This window comes from Saimiri boliviensis, chromosome 15 (assembly GCF_048565385.1).
Source record: "Saimiri boliviensis isolate mSaiBol1 chromosome 15, mSaiBol1.pri, whole genome shotgun sequence".
NCBI classification, from domain to species: Eukaryota; Metazoa; Chordata; class Mammalia; order Primates; family Cebidae; genus Saimiri; species Saimiri boliviensis.
The window spans coordinates 2,842,713-2,855,621 of record NC_133463.1 but is presented as its reverse complement, the minus strand read 5'-3'; the positions used below and the strand labels follow the sequence as shown (position 1 = coordinate 2,855,621).

The 12,909-nt window shown below is 43.7% G+C and overlaps 1 protein-coding gene across 2 annotated transcripts in view; it reads left to right on the top strand.

Annotated features, from left to right (window-relative positions):
* The window catches only part of PRKDC (protein kinase, DNA-activated, catalytic subunit), a 184,307-nt gene extending 174,208 nt beyond the window's left edge, over window positions 1-10,099 (top strand). For both annotated transcript variants that reach the window (XM_003940866.4, XM_003940865.4), the window contains 6 exons: window positions 1,395-1,484; window positions 1,756-1,827; window positions 1,895-2,096; window positions 2,671-2,859; window positions 3,874-4,013; window positions 6,455-10,099. In XM_003940866.4, the coding sequence (XP_003940915.2) occupies window positions 1,395-1,484; window positions 1,756-1,827; window positions 1,895-2,096; window positions 2,671-2,859; window positions 3,874-4,013; window positions 6,455-6,659 (898 nt within the window). In that variant the 3' untranslated portion in view covers window positions 6,660-10,099. The remainder of the gene's footprint in view (window positions 1-1,394; window positions 1,485-1,755; window positions 1,828-1,894; window positions 2,097-2,670; window positions 2,860-3,873; window positions 4,014-6,454) is intronic.
* The last annotated feature ends 2,810 nt before the right edge of the window (window positions 10,100-12,909 follow it).

Genomic DNA, 12,909 nt, shown 5'->3' with positions numbered 1-12,909 from the left:
ATTAACTCGGCACGGTGGCGCATGCCTGTAGTCCCAGCTACTTGGGAGACTGAGGCAGGAGAATTGCTTGAACCCAGGAGGCGGAGGTTGCAGTGAGCCAAGATCACTCCATTGCACTGTAGCCTGGGTAACAAGAGTGAAACTCCATCTCAAAAAGAAAAGAAAAGAAAATACTTTCTCATAGGAGTGCAGAAGGCTTATTGGAAGAGAAAAGAAAAAGTATTTTCTCGTACTTATTCTGGTTTGTGTGTCTATCTACATATTGGAAATGTGAAGAAAGATGTGACACTGGTTGGGCGTGGTGGCTCATGCCTACAATCCCAGCACTTTCGGAGGCTGAGGTGGGCTGATCACCTGAGGTCAGAAATTTGAGACCAGTTTGGCCAACATAGTGAAACTCGGTCTCTAGTAAAAATATAAAAGTTAGCTGGGCATGGTGGCAGGTGCCTACAATCCCAGCTGCTTAGGAGGCTTGAGGCTTGAGAATTGCTTAAACCCAGGAGGTGGAGGTTGCAGTGAGCCGAGATCACTCCACTGCAGTCCAGCTTGAGCAACAGAGTAAGACTCTGTCTCCAAAAGAAAAGAAAAAGATGAGGCAGTGGTCTAAATAAGGGTAAAAACAGACATAATCCATCTTCAGCAAAACTGCACGGGTTTGTTTGTTTTGAGATGGAGTCTCGCTTTATCATCAGGCTGGAATGCAGTGGTGTGATCTCGGCTCACTGCAACCTCCAGCTCCCAGATTCAAGCAGTTCTGCCTCAGCCTCCCAAGTAGTTGGGACTACAGGTGTGTGCCACCACGCAGGCTAATTTTTTGTATTTTTAGTAGAGGGTTTCGCCGAGTTAGCCAGGATGGTCTCTATCTCCTGACCTTGTGATCTGGCCTCCCAGATCACACACACCTTGGCCTCCCAAAGTGCTTGGATTACAGGCGTGAGCACTGTGCCCGGCCTGTGTGGGCGTTTTGGCTGTGGTAGTGACACGGTCTGAAGTGTCCTGTGGCTTCCAGCAGCCACCTGTGGTGCTGTTGCCCTCTTGCTATGCTTCTTTCTAGGTCAGAGTTTCAGAATTGCGTGTCTGGTTAATAATTAGTTATGTTTAGTTCATCTTATTGTCTATATGAAGTGAGAAATGTATTGGATTTGATGGTTTTGTACCTAAATTTTTCATGGAAAATAGCTTGGATTTCTTTAGGAGTAATTAAGAATGAATAATGGTATACTGAAATCCGAGATCCAGAGTAATACAGGTTCAGTGTTAATATTGAATATGATTAAAGGTCATATTTTTTCCTTCCTCTTCGCTATTTTTCAATGAATTCTTGGTGAAGTTTGCCTTTGAAATCACATAATGCTAAAATCTTCCTAATTCCAATTTCTCTTCTCCCTCATTAGTGATCCCAAGGCACCACCCTGTGAATATAGAGACTGGCTGACAAAAATGTCAGGAAAACATGATGTTGGAGCTTACATGCTAATGTATAAGTAAGTTTGGTTTTGATTTTCATTTGTTTTATTTATTTATTTATTTTTATTTGAGGGCACTAATCTGCCATTTTTTTCTTTTTATTTGTGTATTAGTTACTTCATTCCTCTCCAAGTTGCATGTTTTCCTTCGATTCTTAGAAAGCTTTGCCTCAGAGAGATCAAGATCTAGTTATTTGATATTTGACTCTCAGTATAAAAAAAAGTTTTAAAATTTAAATTTCAAGTCACGAGAAAATTTTTCTAAGTAGATGTTTGTATTAAATCATAGGGGAGCTAATCGTACTGAAACAGTCACGTCTTTCAGAAAACGAGAAAGTAAAGTGCCTGCTGATCTCTTAAAGTAAGTACCCTTCTGCCCTCACCCTTGGCGGGGCCACAGCAGCCGCACAGCCGTGTCTCTCTTGCAGGCGGGCCTTCGTGCGGATGAGTACAAGCCCCGAGGCCTTCCTGGCACTCCGCTCCCACTTCGCCAGCTCACATGCTCTAATATGCATCAGCCACTGGATCCTCGGCATCGGAGACAGACACCTCAACAACTTTATGGTGGCCATGGGGACCGGTGGCGTGATCGGGATAGACTTTGGGCATGCATTTGGATCCGCTACACAGGTGTGCTCGCCGTGCTCTCGCGGTCCTGGGCTAGGCGAGAGTCATAGGACTTTCAACATCCTCCAGAAATAGACCGTTTTTAAAGAAAAACAACACGTTAGTTAGGTTGGTTTTGTCGTGGCCATTGAATGCAGAAAGTAATAATCCCTGCGTTCAGCCTCGTTCAGACAGGTCACAGAAGTCATGGTGATCAGTGACATCATCAGAGCTGGGAGTAAAATGTGTTCCCAGATCAAAGAAAGACTCTAAGGAAGTTTTATGAAGCCCCATAATAAAAATGTCTTGTATGAAATGTGATACAGATCCTTTCTCTGGTTAACCTCTGAATGTTTTGGACCGTCCTTTGCAATCTCTGTGGCTTCGTATCCTGTGCATGTGGGTTTTGCAGTGAGGGATGATGCAAGCTGAGGTGGTTGCTGTGGAGCACAAAACTCACATCTGTGTGTCTGATTTCAAGGGAAGAAGAGTCTATATTGTTACTAAATGTGAACGGTAACTGTGAGAGGTTGCTGTTTTGTGCTCGGTACTTTGAGAGTTCCGGCTTACATATTCTGCTGCTTTTTATCTTGTTTAGTTTCTGCCAGTTCCTGAGTTGATGCCTTTTCGGCTAACTCGCCAGTTTATCAATCTGATGTTACCAATGAAAGAAATGGGCCTTATATACAGTGTCATGGTACACGCGCTCCGGGCCTTCCGCTCCGACCCTGGCCTGCTCACCAACACCATGGATGTGTTTGTCAAGGATCCCTCCTTTGACTGGAAGGTAGGTTTTGTTTCATGTGCACTTTACGCTTTCATGACAGTGTCCCTGTGATCAAACTGCTGTCTCTCGTGCATGATAGAAATGCATTGAGTTGTGTTGATGAAAATATTTACATTATTTTGTACAGCGTATCTCAAAGTTAGTATTTAGCATTGTCTGGCATGAAAACCAGTTAAGAGGCTGGGCACAGCGGCTCACACCTGCAGTCCCAAAACTTTCGGGAGGCAGAGGCAGGAGGATCACCTGAGGTCAGGAGGTGGAGACCAGCCTGGCCAATGTGGTGAAAGCCCGTCTCTACTAGAAATACAGAAATTAACTGGTGGTGTGCACCTATAATCCCAGCAACTTGAAAAGCTGAGGCAGGAGAATGACTTGAAACCAGGAAGCAGAGGTTGCAGTGAACCAAGATCACGCGACTGTCCCCCAGCTTGGGCGACAAAAGTGAGACTCCGCCTCAAAAAAAAAGGAAAACAGGCCGGGCGCGGTGGCTCACGCCTGTAATCCCAGCACTTTGGGAGGCCGAGGCGGGTGGATCACGAGGTCAAGAGATCGAGACCATCCTGGTCAACATGGTGGAACTCCGCCTCTACTAAAAATACAAAAAATTAGCTCGGCTTGGTGGCAGGTGCCTGTAATCCCAGCTACTCAGGAGGCTGAGGCAGGGGAACTGCCTGAACCCAGGAGGCAGAGGTTGTAGTGAGCCGTGATCGCGCCATTGCACTCCAGCCTGGGTAACAAGAGCGAAACTCCGTCTCAAAAAAAAAAAAAAAAAAAAAAAAACAAGAGGCAAAAACCTTTATTTGGAAAAATAAGGGCCCCACTGAGGCCCCTCTTCTCGTGATGTATGCACTATGCAGTCTATATGAACAGCTTCGTAGCTGTAAACAGGAAAGCAAGGCTACTCCTGGTTATAGATACTTGTTTGCTTTAAGATCATTACTAGATTTTATCTGTTTGGACATGACTGTATGTACCATTATAATAAGCAGGGAAAATCATATTCTTTTCTTTTAGAATTTTGAACAAAAAATGCTGAAAAAAGGAGGATCATGGATTCAAGAAGTAAACGTTGCTGAAAAAAATTGGTATCCCCAACAGAAAATACGTTATGCTAAGAGAAAGTTAGCAGGTGCCAATCCAGCAGTCATTACTTGGTAAGATTTTTATATGTGGAAAAAACAAATGGACTACCAACATGCTGCTGTTTTTCGAAGAACCAACATATGTACAAAGTGCTGAGCACTTAATATTCTGTTAGCATGACTTCTCTCCTGTCAATGAGGAGCAGAGCAGTGCTTAGAGAGGCTGACTTCCCCAGAGCCAGGGCGAGGCCTGCAGCTCTGACGTACATGACCCCTGCACTGTCTTCAGGCACACTCAGTCCCTGGAACAGTGGTGCCGATAGAAGAAACAGAAGGTGCACTCTTAGACAGTTGTCATAATACTGTTACATACATGAGGAGACTTAGGTTTTAAATTGCTTTTGTACTTTTCAGGGCATTTGACTCTGATGGACATAGTACCTAGGTGTGAAAAGCACGGTGTGGGCTTGTTAGATGAGAATCCAATTTGGGTTGGCTTTTAGGTTAGCTTTAAAATTCTTTCTTGTTGAGGTCTAAAGCAAATAGAAATTTGTGAAGGTGATTCACAGGAAGGAAAAAAGTTACTTTAGATTTAAGTAATAGGAAGTGGCAGTCTATTGTCAACTTATTTTTGACAAGGGTGCCAAGACCATTCATTGACCTTCCCAACAAATAGTACAGGCAAAACAGTGAAGTTGGGTTTCTGTTTCACACCATATGCAAAAATTAATTCAAAATGGATCAAAAAGCCAAATGTCAAAACTATAAAACACTTAGAAAAAGGAGTAAATTGGCCAGGTATGGTGGATCACTTGAGGTCAAGAGGTCAAGACCACTCTGGCCATCATGGTGAAACCCTGCCTCTACTAAAAACAAAAAAATGAGCCAGGTATGGTGGCACGCGTCTGTAATCCCAGCTAGTAGGGAGGCTGAGGCAGGAGAATCACTTAAACCCAGGGAGGTGGAGGTTGCAGTGAGCCTAGATTGTGCCACTGCACTCCAGCCTGGTCAACAAAGTAAGACTCTGTCTCAAAAAAAAAAAAAAAAAAGAAATAGGAGTAAATCATCCTGACCTTGGATTTTGTTGTGATACTTGCTATTTTTTAGGTATGTATAACACCAAAAGCACAAGCAAGAAACAAATACTGCATACATTGGACTTCAGCAAAATTAAACAATTTTGTGCTTCACAGAGTGCTATCAAGAAAGTGTTTCAGCCTTCAGAATGGGATAAAATATTTGCAAGTCATATTTCTGATAAGGGACTTGCATCTAGAATACATTTTAAAACTCTTACAGCCCAATAATAGACAGACAGATAACCCAGTTAAAAATGGTCAGGGCCAGGCACAGTGGCTCATGCTGTAATCCCAGGCTGAGGCAGGAGGATTGCTTGAACCCAGGAGATGGAGGTTGTAATAAGCCGAGATCACACCATTGCACTCCATCCAGCCTGGGCAACAAAGCAAGACCCTGTCTCAAAAAAAAAAAAAAAAAAAAAAAGGCAAAAGACTTAAACTGACATTTCTCTAATGAAAATATACAAATGGCCAATAGGCACGTCAAAAAATGCTCAACATCACTAGTCATCATGGAAATCCAAGTGAAGTACTGCTATACAACTGCTAGGATGGCTTTTGCTTGTTAATTTTTGTTTATTTATTTATTGGTTTTGAGTCAAAGTCTTGCTCTGTCACCCAGGTTGTAGTGCAATGGTGCTATCTCGGCTCCCTGCAACCTTCTGGGTTCAAACGATTCTCCTATCTCAGTCTTCCAAGTAGCTGGGATTACAGGTGCATGCTACCATGGCTGGCTAATTTTTGTGTTTTTAGTAGAGATGGGGTTTCACCATGTTGGCCAGGCTGGTCTCAAACTCTTGACCTCAGGTGATTCACCCACCTTGGCCTCCCAAAGTGCTGGGATTATAGGTGTGAGGCACTGCACCTGGCCAGATGGCTATAATTTAAAATGGGGCTGGATGCAAAGGCTCACACCTGTAATCCCATGCACCTGGGAGGCCAAGACAGGAGGATTGCTAGAGCCCAGGAGTTCAAGTTTAGCCTGGGCAACATAGCAAGACCCTGCCTCTGCCAAAAATTATTAAAACTTTCAAATTTTTTAAAAAAGGGATCTAACATAGTGTTGAGGTTGTAGAGAAGGTGGACTCCTCAAACTTTGCTGGTGGGAATGGAAAAGAGTGCGGCTGCTGTGGGAAAGTGGCAGCTCTTCACAAAGTGAGACAGAGAGTTACCATTGGACCCAGCAGTGCCGCTGCTAGGTGAATCCTAGGAATTCATCCATGAGAAGTGAGGCTGTACATTCACACAAGAACTTGAGCAGCATAATTCATGTTCTGTTTTCCTACAAATCCAGTCTTTGACTTCAAGGTTATAAGCCACAGAAAATACTCTGTGAGTGATGAGGTGGGGAGTGGGTTCATATGTTCACTGGGAATATGGGCAGCAAAGGAAACTAACACATGGTTGGCGTGTGTGTGTTCCGTCTTTTTCCAGTGATGAGCTGCTTCTGGGCCACGAGAAGGCACCTGCCTTCAGAGACTATGTGGCTGTGGCACGAGGAAGCAAAGATCACAACGTTCGTGCCCGAGAACCAGAGGGTGGGCTTTCAGAAGAGACTCAAGTGAAGTGCTTGATAGACCAGGCAACAGACCCCAACATCCTTGGCAGAACCTGGGAAGGATGGGAGCCCTGGATGTGAGGTCTGTGGGAGTCTGCACATATAAAGCGTTACATTGTTTAAAGTATCTCCTATACTTTCGTTGGCAGCAGTCCATGAGCTGATTTTCCTGAAGCACTAAAGAGAAGAAATCTCTTTTTGTGCTGCAGTTTTGTAGCATGAATTTAAACAAGATTATGATGAGTAAATGTATATGGGTTAAATCAAAGATAAGGTTACAGTAACATCAAAGATTAGGTGAGGGTTATAGAAAGTTATATATCCAGGCTTACCAAAGTATTAAGTCAAGAATATAGTATCTGATCAGCTTTCAGAGCATTTACAAGTGCTGAAAGTTAGTGAAACAGCTGTATGCATAAACGGAGGAAACATGGGGAAGCCTCGGAATGCCCTTCTGGTTCTGGCACATTGAAAGCACACCCAGAAGGCTTCATCACCAAGATTTGGGGAGAGTAAAGGTAACAGTATAGTTGATGTAACATTGTAGAAGCAGTGTAGGAACAATAAGAACAATAGGTAAAGCTATACTTATGGCTTATTATATTTAGAAATGACTGCATTTGATATTTTAGGATATTTTTCTAGGTTTTTTCCTTTCATTTTATTCTCTTCTAGTTTTGACATTTTATGATAGATTTGATGTCTAGAAGGGAACGTCTTTGTTTAGGAGGGTAAAAACTTTGTTCTTAGCATTCACTTTTGCTATTCTAATCTACAACTGGAAGATACATAAAAGTGCTTTGTATTGCAAATTCGGATAACTTCAGAAATCCCAAGGTTGGTGTTAGGGAGAGCCCTAAGCATTTCAGTTCCAGGAGAATAAAAGAAATCCCTATTTGAATTCCTCATTTGGAAAAAAAGCAAGCATGCATTCTGGCACAACAAGGTCCGATTATGAAGTCCAGAGGCGGCTCCTTCCACGGGCTGTCCGTGTCCCTACTCCAGGCCTGTACTCCTGACCTCGTTTCTGATTGGCTTTTAGCTTTATGTCGTCGTTGTTTTTTTTTCTCCTTCTAACACTTGTATTTGGAAACCCTTCTGTGATTTTGAGAAGTAATAATCTTGAGTGTTTAATAAAGTTTTTTTCCAAAAGTAATGTGTATCTCTTTTTTGTAGTTTCAAGAGCAAAATATTCATCTTGCAAACTAGTTCATTATATGACTTGCCTAGTTTATTTTGATAAATGCAGGTTAGGTACATCGTGGCATTTAAAATACACATCTATGGCCAAGCACAATGGCTCATGCCTGTAATCCAAGCGCTTTGAAAGGCCAAACAGGAGGATTGCTCGAATTCCTTGAGCCCAGAAGTTAAAGACCAACGGGAGCAACATACGTCCCATTGCCTGTTTTCAGACATAAAATAACAAATTCATCTTCTCGACAGATGACACCTATAGAACCAAAGAAACTTCATCTGCAAAGAAAAATAAGTTACCGTGTATGTGAAAAATCTAGTACACATGATTTAGTAAATACTTTCGCACCAAAATGACCAAAGTAAACCTACTTTGGAGTAGAGTTGATAATATATTGTTTTCTGTAACAACTAATTATCTATAATTCTTGCTTAAGTCCTAATCTGGCTACATCATTAAATGGATCCACCTACATTATGGGAAACCTTGTTTTTTTAATGACTACTTTTCCTATCAATAAAAGTTGATTGTTAGAAGTTGTATGGGTCAAGTCTCAGCTGTGTGCTTGAAAAGTTCATGCTTGCTCATGAGAGTGCAGTAAGAAGAAATTCGCTGTGCACAGCATTCAGAAGACATTCATAAAATTACTCTAGATGTTAAATGTCCATTACACAATGTAGGAACTGAGTGACACATCTGAGTCATCACTGGGGCTCAGACTTCAACTTCTGATTCTTGCTGAGTAAGAGTATTTGATTTGGAAACCAAGAAACGAAAAAACATATTTACTGATTACAATTTTTGAGTCTTGCTCTGTCACCCAGGATGTAGTGCAGTGGCGCGATCTTGGCTCACTGCAACCTCCATCTTCTGGGTGGAGGAAATATGAGTGATATTAGTATTTTCATTAAGCTTTTTATTAAACATCGTAATGTTTAATAAAAGGTAGGGCCGGGCGCGATGGCTCATGCCTGTAATCCCAGCACTTTGGGAGGCAGAGGTGGGTGGATCGCCTGAGGTCAGGAGTTCGAGACTAGCCTGACCAACATAGTGAAACCCCGTCTCTACTAAAAATATAAAAAACTAGCCGGACGTGGTAGCGGGCGCCTGTAATCCCAGCTACTTGGGAGGCTGAGGCAGGAGAATCACTTGAACCCGGGAGGCAGAGGTTGCAATAAGCCATTGCTCTATTGCACTCTAGCCTGGGCAATAAGAGTGAGACTCTGTCTCCAAAAAAAAAAAAAAAAAAAGTAGAAGCTGTATACATTTTCAGAAATGTAAGAGTTCAAAGACAAACAGTTTTTTTCCCAGAAGTAGGGGAGAATGAGCCATTTTCTTCACGCTTGCTCTCGGAGGCATAGCAGTGTGGCTTTATTTTTGAGATGGAGTTGTTCCCTGGGCTGGAGTGCAATGGCATGGTCTCGGCTCACTGCAACCTTCGCCTCCCTGATTCTACCATTTCTGCCTTAGCCTCCCAAATAGCTGCCCACCGGCTAATTTTTGTATTTTTAGTAGAAATGGGGTTTCACCATGTTGGTCAAGCTGGTCTCAAACTCCTGACCTCAGGTGATCCACCCACTTCAGCCTCCCAAAGTGCAGGGATTATATGTGTGAGCCACCAGCTCGGCTTTGTTGCATTTTGGTCAGAAAAGACGCTGAGATTTCAATCTTTTTAAATGTATTCAGACTTGATATGTGTTCCTTAGGTTCAGATGGTTGATAGTGTTCAAGCCTGCTATATCCTTATTATGTGTAGATGTTCTATCCATTATTGCCTCTGGCGTATTGAGGTCTCCAACTATTATTTTAATTTGTTTAGACAGAGTCTGTTGCTCAGGCTGGAGTGCAATGGTGTGATCTCAGCCCACTGTAACCTCCAACTCCCGGGTTCAAGCAGTTCCCCTGCCTCAGCCTTCCAAGTCGCTGGGACTACAGGCACCTGCCACCACGCCCAGCTGATTTTTGTTTGTTTGTTTTAGTAGAGACAGGGTTTCACCATGTTGGCCAGGCCAGTCCCAAACTCCTGACCTCAAGTGATCCACCTGCCTCGCCCTCCCAAAGTGTTGGGATTATAGGTGTGAGCCACCGTGCCCAGCCTCCCACTATTATTTGAGGTCTATCTCTTCACTTCAATGTTTGCTTCATATGTTTTGTAGATCTGCTGTTTGGGTCTTTGTAAGTCTTAAAATGCTTTTCATGGATTGACCTTTTATCGATATATATAATGCCCTTTTTTTGGTCTCTTATAACAAGTTTTGACTTAAAGTCTTACTTTCTGTTATTAGTAGCCATGCCAACTTTTTTTTTTTTTTTTTTTTTTTTTTAACAGAATTTTGCTCTTGTCGCCCGAACTGGAGTGCAATGACATGATCTCAGCCGTGCCAGCTTTTTGTTGGTTACTAATGCATGGAAAATATTTTTCCATCCCTTCACTGTAAATCTCATTGTGTCAGGATTTAAGTCACCTGTAGATAGCATATAGTTAGGTCATGTTTTATTTTTTTATTTTTTATTTTTTTAATAAAGAGGGGCTTTCACCATGTTGGTCAGGCTGGTCTTGAACTCCCGGCCTCAGGTGATCCGCCCACCTTGACCTCCAAAGTGCTTGACAGTTGTGTTCCACCTTTTGGCAACTGTGAATAATGAGTATTTATATACAAATTGGTGTGTGAATGAAGCCTGGTTTCAGTTCTTCAGAGGTATATAACCGGTGGCAGAATTGGTTGGTCATAAGGTAGTTCTGTGTTTAACTTTTTGAGAAACTTCCTGTTACCCACAGCAGCTGCACCATTTTACATTCCTACCAGCAATGTGTGAGGACTCCAGTTTCTCTACATCCTTGAGAAACACCGTTTATTGGGTTGCTGGCAAGATGGCCAAGTAGGAACAGCTCCAGTGTGCAGCTTCTAGCGAGATCGACGCAGGACGTGTGTGATTTCTGCATTTCCAACTGAGGTACGCGGCTCTCTCGTTAGGACTGGTTAGCCGGTGGGTGCAGCCCATGGAGGCTGAGCCCGAGCAGGGTGGGCTGGACGTCCTTTTTGTTGATGTTGATGCTATTACTGTTTGTTGATTTTCCTTCCGACAGGCCCCTCTGTGTGGAGTCCTTGTTTCTTCCTTCCTTACACTCGCTCTGGAAGCACGAGGGGTCGGGGAACTCTCTCCCCTGCCGAGGGAAGCCATGACGGACTGTGCCATGAGGAAGGGTGCTCTCCAGCCCAGATACGATGCTTTTCCCATGGTCTCTGCAACCCCCAGACCAGGAGATTCCCTCGGGTGCCTGCGCCTCCAGGACCCTGGGTTTCCAGCACAGAACCGGGCAAACACCAAGCCAGCCACAGGAGGATTTTTTTTTTCCATACTCCAGTGGCACCTGGAATGCCAGCAAGGCAGACCTGTTCACTCCCCTAAAAAGGGGGCTGAGCCATTGAGCCAAGTGGTCTAGCTTAGCAGATTGCACCCCCACAGAGCCCGGCAAGCTGCGATCTGCTGGCTTGAAGTTCTCGCTGCCAGCACAGCAGTCTCAAGTCAGACTGGGACTTGAGCTTGGTGGGGGAGTGTCTGCCATTACTGAGGCTTGAGTAGGCAGTTTTCCCCTCACGGTGTAAACAAAGCCACCGGGAAGTTTGGACTGGGTGGAACCCACCACAGCATGGCAAAGCCACTGTAGCCAGACTGCCTCTCTAGACTCCTCCTCTCTGGGAAGGGCATCTCTGAAAGAAAGGCAGCAGCCCCAGTCAGGAGCTGACAGGCAAAGCTCCCATCTCCCTGGGACAGGGCACCTGGGGGAAGGGGCAGCTGTGGATGCAACTTCAGCAGACTTAAACGTTCCTGCCTGCTGACTCTGAGGAGAGCAGAGGATCTCCCAGCACAGCTCTCAAGCTCTGCTAAGGAACAGACTGCCCCCTCAAGTGGGTCCCTGTCCTGGCTGCCTCCTGACTTTGAGACACGTCCCAGCAGGGGTTGACAGACACCTCATACAGGAGAGCTCCAGCTGGCATCTGGTGGGTTCCCCTCTAGGTCGAAGCTTCCGGAGAAGGAACAGGCAGCAATCTTTGCTGTTCTGCAGCCTCCACTGGTGATACCCAGGCAAACTGTTTGGAGTGGACCCCCAGCAAACTCCACAGACCTGCAGCAGAGGGGCCTGACTGTTAGAAGGAAAATTAACAAACAGAAAGGAACAGCATCAACATCAAGAAAAAAGATGTCCACACAGAAATCTCATCCAAAAGTCACCAGAATCAAAGACCAAAGGTAGATAAATCCATGAAGAAGAGGAAAAACTAGTGCAAAAAGGCTGAAAATTTCAAAAAACAGAATGCCTCTTCTCCTCCAAAGGATCACAACTCCTCACCAGCAAGTGAACAAAACTGGATGGAGAATGAGTTTCACAAATTGACAGAAGTAGGCTTCGGAAGGTGGGTAAATAACAAATTCCTCTGAGCTAAAGGAGCATGTTCTAACCCAATGGAAGGAAGCTAAGAACCTTGAAAAAACGTTAGCGGAATTGCTAACTAGAATAACCAGTTTAGAAAGAACTTAAATGACATGATGGAGCTGAGAAACACAGCACGAGAACTTTGTGAAGCATATACACGTATCAACAGCTGAATCGATCAAGCAGAAGAAAGGATATCAGATTGAAGATCAACTTAATGAAATAAAGCGTGAAGACAAGAGTAGAGAAAAAAGAATGAAAAGAAATGAACAAAGCCTCCAAAAAACATGGGACTATGTGAAAAGACCAAACCTATGTTTGATTGGTGTACCTGAAAGTGATGGGGAGAATGGAATTGGGCTGGAAAACACTCTTCAAGATACTATCCAGGAGAACTTTCCCAACCTAGCAAGACAGCCAGACATTCAAATTCAGGAAATACAGAGAACACCACAAAGATACGCCTCAGAAATAACAGCACACATCCACAAACATCGGATCTTTGATATGACAAAAACGAGCAATGGGGAAAGGATTCCCTGTTTAATGAACAGTGTTGGGAAAACAGGCTAGTCATAGGTAGAAAACTGAAACTGGACCCCTTCCTTACACCTTATACAAAAATTAACTCAAGATGGATTAAAGACTGAAACATAAGACCTAACACTATAAAAACTCTAAAAGAAAACCAAGGC